This window comes from Acomys russatus, chromosome 10 (genome assembly GCF_903995435.1).
Source record: "Acomys russatus chromosome 10, mAcoRus1.1, whole genome shotgun sequence".
NCBI classification, from domain to species: domain Eukaryota; kingdom Metazoa; phylum Chordata; class Mammalia; order Rodentia; family Muridae; genus Acomys; species Acomys russatus.
Genome location: NC_067146.1, coordinates 4,462,579 through 4,476,293, shown reverse-complemented (window position 1 = coordinate 4,476,293; position 13,715 = coordinate 4,462,579). Strand labels below are relative to the sequence as shown.

General features: G+C 48.7%; 1 protein-coding gene across 2 annotated transcripts in view; it reads right to left on the bottom strand.

Moving 5' to 3' along the window:
- Kiaa1549 (KIAA1549 ortholog) overlaps nt 1-13,715 on the bottom strand; it is a 121,732-nt gene that overhangs the window by 11,624 nt on the left and 96,393 nt on the right. For both annotated transcript variants that reach the window (XM_051151711.1, XM_051151712.1), the window contains exons 12-15: nt 10,715-10,830; nt 3,760-3,965; nt 2,499-2,722; nt 1,189-1,342 (exon numbers count right to left, since the gene is read on the bottom strand). In XM_051151711.1, the coding sequence (XP_051007668.1) occupies nt 1,189-1,342; nt 2,499-2,722; nt 3,760-3,965; nt 10,715-10,830 (700 nt within the window). The remainder of the gene's footprint in view (nt 1-1,188; nt 1,343-2,498; nt 2,723-3,759; nt 3,966-10,714; nt 10,831-13,715) is intronic.

Genomic DNA, 13,715 nt, shown 5'->3' with positions numbered 1-13,715 from the left:
TCACTCAAACAAAGGTGGCCCCTAAGTGTGCTCGGCACAGTAGGGCTGAGTCCTTAATGCTCCCCCTGCTGCCAGGGAGCTGTGTTGTTGCCATCAGACTCTCCCTCTCTTTCCCAGGGCATCTTTGTGTCTCTTGCTGGTGGTCCCTTGGGAAGCTAGGTTTCTTTCTTCCTTAATGGAACTTGTGTGTTTATGTCATAATGTATCAGTGTCTGTCTTCATCACATCAAGCCATACTATGTCCTTTTTCATTTGAAAAAAGAAAGATTTTCATTCTTTGATTTCCGTTAAGCTCTTTTTTCCCCATGAAAATCATACACACACACACACACACACACACACACACACACACACACACACACACACACACACCTTGAACATCCTTAATCTGAAGTGAGAAACTCAGCTGGGGATTCTGAGCATTTCACATTGTAGACTTTCCTATCAGGATGTCCAAACATTCCAACACATGCACTATCTGAAGCAGTGTGGTCTCTGGCATTCTGGATAAAGTTGACTAAACTGAGTGATTCCCTCTCCTTAAAGAGAGAGTGTGGGGCTATGCAGACAAAACAGGAAATAGCCAGTAAACCTGAACAGCCATCTGAGCAGAGAGCTAAAGCTTGGGCATTGTCGGTCTTCCACTTTACCTCAGGCAGCTCCCATTCCGAAAGCAGAGATGGATTAGCATGCAAAGGAGAGCGGGGACATACTCCCAGAGGTATCAGCAGCTAGGGTGCCCAACTCTATCTACTCTGGATGCTGCATGGCCCGGTGGCCTTGGCATTCACTTTGCACGGGCTGCAACCACTACTGTGCTTGCTCCTCTCCCTCTGAGGCACCCTCCTCAGAGCCCCCAGCATCTCCTGCTGAGGCACCCTCCTCAGAGGCCCCTAGCATCTCCCACTGAGGCACCCTCCTCAGAGTGCCCCCAGCATCTTCCTCTGAGGCACCATCCTCAGAGCTCCCAGCATCTCCCGCTGAGGCACCCTCCTCAGAGGCCCCCCAGAATCTGCCACTGATGCACTCTCCTCAGAGCCCCCCCAGCATCTTCCACTGAGGCACCCTCCCCAGAGCCCCCCAGCATCTCCTACTGAGGCATCCTCCTCAGAGCCCCCCAGCAAATTCCCACTGAGGCACCCTCCTCAGAGCCCCCAGCATGTTTCCCAAGGGTTCCGTATTACGCACTGGGCATCCAATGTAGGCAGAGTTATGCACACCCGGCGGCCGCTTGTACGTGCCATCGCTGTCTGTGGTGATGAGCCTGTCCTTCTCAGCATCGGCGGGACAGCCATTGATCTGGTGCTTCCGGCGTGGCTTAGGAGACCGTTTCAAACGTGAGCTGACAGGAAAAACAGAAATCATCCTTCCAGAAAGCAAACCTGCTGGCCACTGGCTTATCAACTGAGCACCGAATGTTTTCTGAATGCTGCAATGGGCTGGTGGCCGTAGGAAAAGTTCCAGGGCATTCGGACAAAGTGACAGCCACCTAACTAACACACAGACAAACAACGGAGCATTCTGTACTCAGGGTGTCAGTTAGTGACATGGTCGGTCAGGAAGCGGCAGGTGCAGACGAGAGGTGTTAATACCGTACAGATGACCTGAACGGGTGAACAGATCTGAGGCTGAGGAGAGACATGAGAAGAGGCGAGTAAGCGCTAGGCCAGCAGGCTGAGGGCCAGAACTGGCTGCAGGTGAACCTGAAGATGACGAGGGCCATCCACGGTAGCCACAGACAGGCTCTGTCTGTGTGGCTCCCCACTCACAAAATGACAGTTTGAGGGGAAGGCCCCTCCTCCTCCAGGGGCACAGGTTTGGGCACAGAAAGACAAGCTAAATATTTTATTTATTTCTAAGAGTGTAGGTGTTTGGTCTACATGAACCTGTGTGTCAACTGCAAGCCTGGTACCCAGAGAAGAACACCAGATCCCCATGACTGAAGTTACATGTGAGTCACCATGGAGGTGCCGGGGTGGGGGAGGGGCAAACCTGGGTCCCCTGGAACAGCAGCTACTGCTCTTAACCACTGAGCTATTTATCCAGCCACAGTGTGTTTACAGAAAACACATCTCCACGATGGGCAGGAGCCAGCAGACAGGAAGGTGAAACCAAAGGCTGCAGGAGGCTGTGGGGCGTCGAACGTGGAGGCCTGCCACACTATCCAGGGAATCTCCAGGCGACGGAGACCAAAGAGGTGATGGAGCAAGAGGAAGGGACAGGAAGAGCTAAGAACAGGTAGGTGCATGGTTACGTAAGCCAGAGGAAGCTATCAGATTTCTAGCTCTGGGATATGGAGGATAGGAATCCGGCCCCTTCCCAGGAGCCAGCTCCTCCACTTCCGGCCCCTGCCCTACCGCTACAGAAATCTCCTCAATTCACTGTCACAGACTGTCACCCGGATAGGGCCAGGATTTCTGTCATGGGCCTCAGCCTCGCCCTGCCCCACGTCTGGTCCACTCACCCACCCACCCACCATGTCCCCGGCCCCAGCCCACCTCTTCCTGGGTTCTATGAACACAGAGGGCACACTGGCTGCGGGGTCCAGGATCTTGTCAATCTGCATCTGTGCCCTGCGGTACACTCGGTGTCGCTCCTTGGTGTCACTGGAAGACAGGTCATCCACCACGGGGAACTCGTAGTGGCCCCGGCGCTTGGCACGCAGGCGGATCTTGTTGCGGTGGTGCTCTATCTCCGACTTGTGGCGCAGCGCCGACTGGATCTAAGTGCAGGCGGTGGACAGTGAGTGAGAACAATCCCTCAGGGTGTCTCCTGGGGTCTCTGGGACACTCCCTCTGAAAAGCCCTTCCAGACACATCTTCCTTTCTCCAACTCTGCACCCGCGGAGGTGACAAAGAACGGACACTGCCTACAGGGAATGGCGGAGAGCCAGCCAGCCACTCACTAATGATCACTAGCTTAAGGAAGGCCGGCCATTTGCAGGCTAAAGCCAGTGTTCAAGAGGCAGGGGCAGCTGAGGCTGAGAGCAGCCCTCTCAGGGTTGCTGCCTTAATGCTTCTACTCAGCCTGTCAGCCCAGAGGCACAGGAGCTACTAGCAGTTGATGGTGTCGGAGAAGGGAAGGTCAGCTTTTCTGTAAGGATGTGGCTGCTGCTAGGCTGCCCATGGCCAGAAGATGGGGTTTATTATTAACAATGATGATGATGGTAAGATGGCAGGAAGTTGGGATGGAGATAGGTTAGTGGGTCTGGGGAAGAGCTGGAGCTTGGGGGATGGGGATAAATTCATTGTATGCATGTACCAAATTTTCAAAGAATAAACAAAACATTAAAAAAAATAAGACATAGGTGGAGTGTGTGTGTACACATGCGTACGTGTGTTTTCTTGCTTGTTTTGTTTTTTGATTCTGAGACATGGTCTTACAGTGCAGCCCGAGTTATGGAGTCTAGGAGTGACCCTTCTGTCTCAGCCTCCAGGATGCTGGGGACACAGATCTCAGTCACCACACTCAGCTTGCAGTGTGCTGAACTAGGTACATCCGCAGTGGTGCATGCTTTTAGCAACTGTTTGATGCTGGGTCTTTCACTCATTTTTCTGACACTGAATTGGGATATGATCTTTTTTATTTTTTATTTATTTTTTAAATTTGATTGATTGATTTTTTTCGAGACAGGGTTTCTCTGTGTAGCCTTGGCTGTCCTGGACTTGCTTTGTAGACCAGGCTGGCCTTGAACTTACAGTGACCCACCAGCCTCTGCATGAGCTTTTTAATTAATGCACTTTCATTAAAAGCAAATACCTCCTTGTTGATTTTGTTGGTTTCTGCCACTCGGTCAGCCAGGATGGGGTGCTGCACTGGGGGGGCCGGGATGGGCTGCATGGCAATAAGCTGGATCTTACTGGGGACCCGCCGGCTGGCCTCTGCGTTCCGGGAAATCCTATCCACATGCTCGAAGATGGAGGCTGAGGACGGCTGCTCGGTGCCTGAGCTGGGCGGGGGCGCGCCTGGAACAGAATGGGAGGATATGAGCAGGGGAGCACCAGGACGCAGCAATAAGCAGTCAGAATTACGCAGCACCCCCAAATGGATCTTGGGTCTAGTCTCTGACCAAAGCAAACAAAAAACTTTAAATGGCGATTGGCAAGATGGCTCAGCAGGCAGAGAGGTACTTGTGCACAGGCCTTACAACATGGGTTCAATCCTGGGTCTCATGACAAGGCAGAGACAACTGACTCCTGAAAGCTGTTCTTGACCTCCACATGTGCCATGGTGTACACTTGTGCATAAGCACGCACACACACACACACACACACACACACACACACACACACACTTAATACAATAACAAATGCCTTTAGGAAAGATGTGAGAAAGTCACTATTACACTTTGGCACATCAAAGATCACGCTACTGTTTTTTTCTAGATGTAGTTAAGATTCTTCATAAAGAAAAAGGAAGGCTCCCTTGAGAGGAGTGCTTCCACAGTGTGCCTCAAGCACTGGGTTCAATGACCAGAGCCACAAACCAAACCAAACCAAACCAAACCAAACAGGAAACATTTGAGCTGGGCATGCTGGAGCATGGCTGTAACTCCAGCACTTGGAAGGTGAGGACAGGAGGGGTACAAGTTCAAGATCATCCCCAGCTACAAAGCAAGTTCTGGGCTACCCTGGGCTACATGAGAGCCTGTCAGCAACAGAGAAAAGAAGAAGGATAGAGGCTGAAGCTGCTCAGCCAGTCAGTGAGCGACTTACAGAATTATCACTACAAATACGGACAGCAGCACAGAGCATCCCCATGCTCTGGGCGCTCATTGGCAATGCCAACAACTAGCTGTGACCGTAACCTTGTGACGTCTTCCCCGGCACGAGGCGGGGACTGGTTCTGGTTCCGGGACACTGTACATACCAAAGTCCATCAACGGGCTCTGTCTCTTCTGCCCACGCATTCAACTCAAGCACACGGCCCTGAAATCTTTACAGCACCCCTAAACTATACACCACTAATAACACGATGTCAATGCTGTGTTAATGATTATTTTAACACTTAAGGAATAGTGATGAGAAAGCTTACACACACTGGGTAACATACATATAGCTTAAAAATATGTTTGTTGAATGCTTCAGGCTTTTTTTTTTTTTTTTAACTTACGTAGAAGGAAAAGCTGAAGAAACACGAGGAGAAGAAAAAAACAAAACAAAACAAAACAAAAACAAAAACCCCTCACCCTTAAAAGGAATCAGTTCCGCTCTGAAGAGGGCACTGAGGAGTAAACGGGCTCAGGTTTCTACTGTGTACGTTTTACTGCAATATTTTTAAAGAAGCAATCAGACCTATGAAAATTAAGAAATGTATGCACATCCCAAAAAAACGGCCAACCCAGGCACTGTAGTGCACACCTTTAATCCCAACAGAGGCAGGTGAGTTTCTGTAAGTTCAATGCCAGCGTGGGATTAGATAGTGTGCTCCGGGCTAGCGAGGGCTACACAGCAAGACCCTGTTTCAAAAAACAGACAAATCAAGAAAGAAGCACTTAAAGTATAAACAGAGACAGCACCTTATATAATGACTGACTTTCCCCATTTCCTCATTTTTAGTAATGAGTAATTTCTTTAGTGAATATTTTATGTAGTAGAAATGGCCCCAGTAAAATTAAAGTTTAAAATGAAAAATGGGGGCTGGAAGACAGCTTAGCAGGTAATAACAGCACTGGCTGCTCCTGCAGAGGACCTGGGTTCGGTTCCCAGCACCCACATGGTGGAGCACGCTCAGCTGTTAACTCCAGATACAGGTGACCTGCTGCTCTCTTGTGGCCTCCTCAGTCACCAGGCACATGCACAACAAACCGGCACATATAAGGGAGGAGGGAGGAGGGGAAAGAGCTCAGAGGAGGAAGGATGGTAGGAATATGGAAAGAGCTGGCTAGGCGACAACTGCAGCCCAGGCCTGGGTGCTCGTGGTCCTCTCAGCTGAGCTCACAGAGCTTTGCTAGATCATTCCAGAGCTACAGCTTTCAAGGCAAGGCATGCTCAGACCTCAGGCTCCGCTGCCAAGTGGCAAGGTAAAGGCAGGAAAATGAAAGAAAGTCCCCAACTCTTGTACTGTCCAGTACCTAGCTCTTCAAAATACCTAGAAAAGGGCTTTTTTGTTGTTTTTTTTTTTTGTTTTTTATACAGGGTTTCTCTGTGTAACAGCCTTGGCTGTCCTAGACTCACTTTGTAGACCAGGCTGGCATTAACCTCACAGAGATCCACCTGCCTCTGCCTCCCGAGTGCTGGGATTAAAGGTGTGCACCACCACACCTGGCTTGGAAAGGGCTTTTTAATTGTGCATTAATTTATAAGATGTATTATGTTATATGTTGTACAATCTAAAAATTCCCTAGATAATAACAACCAATGGGGGTGCATAATAGAAACATAGCGACAGATGTGTGAGGAGTCTTGCCTTAAGGCACGGAAGGACTCTGGATGAAAGCCTTTCTCTTTCTATGCTATTTTTAAAAGGCAATAATATAAACTACACCATGTGCTCAAAAAATCTATCATCTATCTGATGAATACATAAATAATATATTGTCTATTTTTAAACAGCCAAGAAATGGCTGGCAGGATAGCTCAGAGGGTAGACACCTGCTACCAAGCCCGACAGCCTGAGCTTGAGGCCCAGAACCCACATGCTGAGAGAACTGACCCCTGCAATGTGTCCTCTGATGTCTAGATGTGTTGTAGCAAGCACATGTGTGTGCATGTGCACATACAAACATACAAATAAGCAAATAACATGGAAATAATTCTTAACCACTGTGAGAGATATTAAGTGTTCTCACATAAAAAATAAAAAAAAAATTAACTGTCGGGGCTGGAGAGATGGCTCGGAGGTTAAGAGCACTGTCTGCTCTTCCAGAGGTCCTGAGTTCAATTCCCAGCAACCACATGGTGGCTCACAACCATCTATAATGTGATCTGGTGCCCTCTTCTGGCATGCAGGCACATGTGCAGGCAGAACACAGTATATGTAATAAAAAAAACCTTTTTTTTAAAAAAAAAGGTAACTGTGATTATTATCTTATATAGTAAATAAATTGATGATATCACCATTCTATAGCATATATACATATTTATATACACATATATACTTAATATATTAAAACATAATGTTGGGAGGGAAGTTTTTGCTCTTGAAGAGGACCTTATCAGGCCCCAAAATAAATGCTCTCGCAACTCGCAGGAGAACGCCTTGCACCTCCGGCTTATAGAATTCAGGTTGATGAAATTCTGACACACTTGCATACGTGAGACCATCAAGAAGCACTGGGGAGAGAGGACAGGGTGGTGGCACACACTTTTGACACCAGCGGCCAGGAGGCAGATAAAAGCAGACCACTGGGAATTCAAGGTCAATGGGGTCTACATAGTTAACACCAAGCCACCCAGAGCCGCAGAGCCAGACAACCCTCCTGGCCCCTGGGGAGGGGGGTGTGAGGGGTAGGGCATTTGGCAGTCCATTTCTGAGGAAAGGAGGGGTTAGGCAGGGCCACGGCGAGGACAGCACCGACACCCTGAGCCGGCTGCTCCTGCTCCACTTTCACCTCCCCACATTCTCCTCAGTGATGAAGGTGGAACAGAGGTGGCCCACACTAACTGCAATGATAGAGCCCACGGTACCCTGTGGGTCAGTCACCTCTGTAGGTCTCAGAGGTGCATGCAAGGGCTGCAGGACAGTCCAGTCAGCACCTTCCAAGTGGCAAGGCAGCAAACATGTTCAAGCATGAATTTGCCAAAACACAAACAGCACTCTTTTTTTTATGAGCTTTTGTTGCAAGAGGGGGCCTGAAAATGGTGTGCCAGGGACCATAAAGCCAGTCACTGGGTGTGTCACATGGAGCGGTGACAGGGAACACTAGGCTAATGGCATTGAAGAATGAGATTCCTGTTGGTTGTCAACAACTTCCTCCTCCACTCACATGACATGCAGCAGAAAACTGATTTTTTAAAGGATTTATTTATTTACTAAGTATGCAGCATTTTGCCTGCAAGTACACCTTCACGCCAGAAGAGGGCACCAAATTTCATTGTAGATTTGTGAGCCACCATGTGGTTACTGGGAATTGAACTCAGGACCTTTGGAAGACCAGGCAGTGCTCTTAATCTCTGAGCCATCTCTCCAGCCCCAGAAAAAAAAAAAAATGTATCTTTATGTGAATTTTTAGAAACAACCTGAGCTCAGTGGAGTGCACCTGTGATCTCAGCACTCAAGAGACCAAAGCTAGTTTGAAGTCTAGCCTGGGCTACATGGAAGCCACTGTGTCCAAACAAGAGGACACTTGCCTAGCATGTGCAAAGCCCTAAGTTCCTTCTCTCCCCCTCTCCCCGACACACACACACACACACACACACACACACACACACACACACACACGGACATGGCACTGAATGAAACTTTTTGCTATAAGAATAAAATGCCTATGGCAGCCCTGAAGCTTCTAAGAAGGTGAGTGCTTTAAAGTGCCCTGCCTCAGTGGGCTTCTGACGGCTCGCTGACAGTGGTACTTTGGCTTGTTTCTTTCCCAGGCTGCACTGGTGTGCTCCTGTCAGGAGGGGGAGGCACAACAAACAACACAAGCTAACTAGGTAAGCGGTCACCAGAGACCCAGAAAGGTTAAGGCTCTCTTCTTTCTTTCTCAAATATTTCTTTCCCAGGGTCGGAACGAGATTTTAATCCTGCCTATCTGAAACACGGCACCCGTTACCATGGTGCTAAGTAAGTTTTAAGATTCTGTGAAACTGGACCACGAGGGAAAAAAGTTTTCCCTTAATCTAAAAGGCTATTTCCTCAAAATTACAAAAGAACCAGCAGGAGGAATGGCAAGGGTGAGTGACAGGAGCAGGGGGGCGGGACCTGCAAGGCCTTGTGGGTGGGTGTGAGGGGCACAAGAGGCCCCTAGGGCTTTGGCCCAGACTGTCTTCATTTATAGAATGCTTCTCGCACTGTGCTGTATTTTCAAACCAAGAAATATGTAACCTAACAAAGTGAATCTGGGGCAGGAGAGATGGCTCTGAGGTTAGGAGCACTTGCTCATCTTGCAGAGACCTGAGTTCAGTTCCCACTCCCCCACAATGTGGTTTACAACCATCCAAAACTCTTGTTATTGAGATCCAGTGCCCTCTATGACCACCAGGGGCACTGCATGCACATGGTATAAATACACACACACACACACACACACAGACAAAACACTCACACACATAAAACAACATAAATCTCAAAACAACAACAAAAGCCATCCCAGTGGAGGCACTGCATTTAATCTCAGCACTTGGGAAGCAGAGGCAGGTGGATCTCTGTGAGCTTGAGGCCAGCCTGGTCTACAAAACGTGTCTCACAAAATCTAAATAAATATAAAACAACAACCACCATTTTTAAGTAAAAATAGCTGGGTAGAATGGCATATGCCTTTAATTCCAGCACTAGGCACAGGAAGGTAGAACACCGTAAGGCCAGCTCAAGCGAGACATCAAAACCCAAGTCTCCAAAACAGCAAAAGTATAAAAGCCATTCTTGCTGGACAGTGGTGGCGCACACCTTTAATCCCAGCTCTCAGCAGGTGGATCTTTGAGTTTGAGGCCAGCCTGGCCTACAGCTTGAGTTCCAGGAGAGCCAAAGTTACACAGCAAAACCAGGGTGAGGGGTAGGGGGTGGGGACACACAACAACAAAAAATAAAGCAAAACCAACAAACAAAAGAGGCATTCTTAAATCGCTCCTCTCTGTCTCTCTCTGTCTCTCTCTGTCTCTCTCTCTCTCTCAAATCCCTTATCTCTTAACTGGTGAAATACAATCCTGAGACAAAACCCCAGCCAAGTCAAGAGCACATTCATATAGACAGATAGATAGGCAGGCAGACAGACAGACAGATAGACAGCAGACAGACAGACAATTATGAAGCCAAGCTGCCAGCCAGGCATGGCGCAGCATGTCTGTCACCTCATCAGCCAGGAGGTAGAATCAGGACGATCCAGATTTTCAGGCAGAGCCGGGTTACCCAAGACGGTGTCTCCAAAAACCAAAATAAAATAAAACCATAACACTTTGCCATCACTCCAAAAAGTATCACCAAGGCAAGGATGGCCTGTTGGACATAGTTTTTTGTTTGGTTGGTCTGCTGTTTTGTTTGTTTGCTTTATTGGTGTCAGACCCAAAGCAATGAACTGCACAGTGGGAGTGACCTTTGTTCTGAGCCTGGTCTGCAAAGAAGATGCTGAGCCATTAGATTACACCCAGCTACCTGCTGGGAGAATGATCTAGAAACAACACCACACTTGATGGGTAGGAACCTCTGACAGACAAACATCCGACAGACAGTGACATCCTTAAACTGGTTCCTAAAATAGTCAGTGTCCTAAAGGCAGTTATAGGACTACAGTTTCCATTAAACTCCCCTTTGTCCTTCAGGCAGGAAATTTGTTTGGACGCTAAGTTAGAATGCATGGCTAGCTTTAAGACACAACTCAGTGAACTGCTAGTCTCCACCCCCACCCCCCCCCCCCGACCCCCACCTCTGACCTCCACCACCACCTCTGACCTCCACCACCACCCCACGCTCGTGTGCCTTATCTTGAAACAGACACACACAGGGTCCAAGATTGAGAAACTCTTTTTAAGCTTAGTATTTGCAGTAGGGTAACCCCTCCTGGCATGGGGGACTCTGACGGTGACAACTGCTAACAAGGGGAAGAAGGGCAGTGACCCACCGCTCTGCAGAGCTCTCTGGGCCTTGCTCTCCTGGGCAGTGGCTGGTGGCTTCTCTCTCACGTCCCTCTCGCTGGAGTCCTCGCTGACCGTAGAGTCGGCATCTGAGGGGGAAACTCTGCAGACAGAAAAGAGAATGCAAGCATCAGAGCAACAAGAGCACAGGGCGTGCTTTAAAGCGGCATGTTGGGCTGGGGAGGTGGCTCAGTGGTTAAGAGCACTGACTGCTCCTCCAGAGGTCCTGAGTTCAATTCCCAGCAACCACATGGTGGCTCATAACCATCTATAATGTGATCTAATGCCTTCTTCTGGCCTGCAGGTGTATTCAGGCAGAGCACTGTATACATAGTAATAAATAAATCTTTAAAAATTAAATTAAATTAAATTAAAATGGCATGTTCATTAGGAAGCAGGCTTCCGGGAAAAATAATCCAAAATTCAAGGATCATACTTTGGCTCTAGTGAGCATGTCCTGAGAACAGACTGGCATGACTAACAACTGAGCACGGTGCATTTCAACCAAAGCTAAGACACTAAGTGCTGGAGGGGAGGAAGACCCCATAGCTACCGGGGCCCAGGGCTGAGCCTCTGGCCCTCGTTCTTTATCTAGACAGTCAGGATGGGTCTCACATAAGTTGGATGGAAAAGAATCTCCTTAGTGTTTGAGCACTGGTCAGCATTTGAAAAGCCCTGTGAGAAGGAGGGAGGGAGGGAGGAAGAGAGGGAGGGAGGAAGGGGGAGGGAGGGGGAGAGAGAGAGAGAGGATTTAAAAAAAAGAAAGAAAGAAAGAAGCTGGGCATGGTGGTGCACGTCTATAATCCGAGCACTCTGGGAGGCAGAGGCAGGCAGATCTCTGTGAGTTCAAGGCCAGCCTGGTCTACAAAGTGAGTCCAGGACAGCCCAGGCTACATAGAGAGACCTTGTTTTGAAACACCAAAAAGGGGGGGGGGGGGGAGAGGAAGGAAGAAGAACCTGGGTTCTGGCCTGGTTTAGCATCACCTGTGCCTGAGAACCCTGGGAAGCCAGGGAGGTTCTGGGGCCACTCAGGTAACTCCAAACCTCCTCTGACCCCTGATGAGATCTGACTCCCCGAGTTAAGGGTAGCACATCACCAGGATGCACCAGGCTAGGGACCAGCCTTACCCAGTGAGTACCTGGCCTCACAGCAACATGAACTGCTAACATTCTGGTACCCTCGGGGGACTCTCTCCACAGCCGTCCCTCAGTATCTGTGGACCACGGACGCTCTCAAATCCCTTATGTGCAATGGCTCAGTGCTTGCAGCTACACCATTCTCTTGTGACCATCCCCACATTCCTTACAGCGCCTCGCACAACATTGCAAACAGTGCCATGGACCGTTTAAGAATAACGGCTGTGCGTTCACACTAGCACTGGCTTCGCCCCTGAGCATTTCTGAGGCACAGCTGGTGGAATCCATGACGGTGGAACTAAAAAGCAGCGCGGGGTAACTCCGTCTACCTCAAAGACCATGATGATGATGGGACCAGCTGTTGTTTACCGTGAGGTTACTGGGGGAGAAAGCAATTCCCTGAAAACTTTCACTAACACATTAAATCACCTTTGCTGATCGGCTGCACTCTAGGCCTGGGATATAATTAAGCCAAGAGCATCTCTCTGCAGAGTTCAGTTTCTTTGCTAAGAACCACGCTCCAACGTCCATTAAATTCTTCAGCTAGGCTAGATCCTCAAGGCAGAAGTGCTGCCATGGGTTTGGACAGTGAAGCCTGGCATTCAACAAAGCAGCCAATCAGAAGCCAGAGTTCGGACTCCCAAGGCGGGGCTGACAGAGAGAAGCCTCAGAGGCAGAAGCTATGAACCAGACTTGACTCACAGGCCTGATCCTGGCTCTGTCCCACAGGCAGGGGACAACAAGGGCCTCAGGCCGTTTGGAAAGTTAAATACACAACTGTCTAAAAGCTCTGCTTTGACAGGTGGAATTGAAAGTGGGCTGGAAATGGGCAAGGAGGGCTGGGTGGGGACCTGTGTTGTGCTAACACAGGTCACAGCATCAGAAGCTGGGGACAAAAAAGAAAGCAAACAGGAGGAATTGATGATGGTCACCTGCAGACAAAGCAAGCCAGTCATCAACCGACCAAACTCAGATACAGAAGCCCTGCTGACTGAGCATGCGCAGAGGACATACATACACACATACATATACTTACTAATGATTAATTCATTCATTTATTGACATCTGTCTACCATTCCTTCACTTGTTTATTGACATCTATCTGTTTACTCTGGGAAGAGGGGGCAGTAACACCTGTGCAACAGCGCCTGTGTGGAGGTCAGAGGTCAGAGGACAACTTGCAGGAATCCGTCCTCTCCTTCCACCACAGCCATGTCCATTGCAAACAGCAGAAGTCATGAGGCCAGCATAGCTGTTTGATACCCTCCTAGCAAAGCTGAGCTGAGTGCTGTGACTGCTGTCATTCTGCCTCCCACTCTTAGGTTCGTGGTCTCCGTGTTACGTTCTTGGGTACTTTCTTATTTTCTATTCATAAAAAGACTGGCTCAGATTATTTTCTGATTGCCTGGAACACTTTAAAACTGCAAATACTGACAGGCTAAGAGCAGGCTGCCATGTAACAAACGTGTTTGCTTTGACAGAGGCAACCTTTAGATTCTCTGAACTGGAGTTATAGGGCTGATAATAAAAACAAAATCTAGAGCCGGGCGTGGTGGCGCATGCCTTTAATCCCAGCACTCGGGAGGCAGAGGCAGGCAGATCGCTGTGAGTTCAAGGCCAGCCTGGTCTACAAAGTGAGTCCAGGACGGCCAAGGCTACACAGAGAAACCCTGTCTCGAAAAACCAAAAAAAACAAAACAAAACAAAATCTGTTCTATTTGTACTTTTTTTTTGTGGGACTAATTGTGACTGAACTTGTAACCCTGGTCATGTAAAGAAAGATCAAACACATGCCCAGAGACGAAATGGCACAACCTGTACTTCTTGGATAATCAGTCAGAGCAGCAAGAT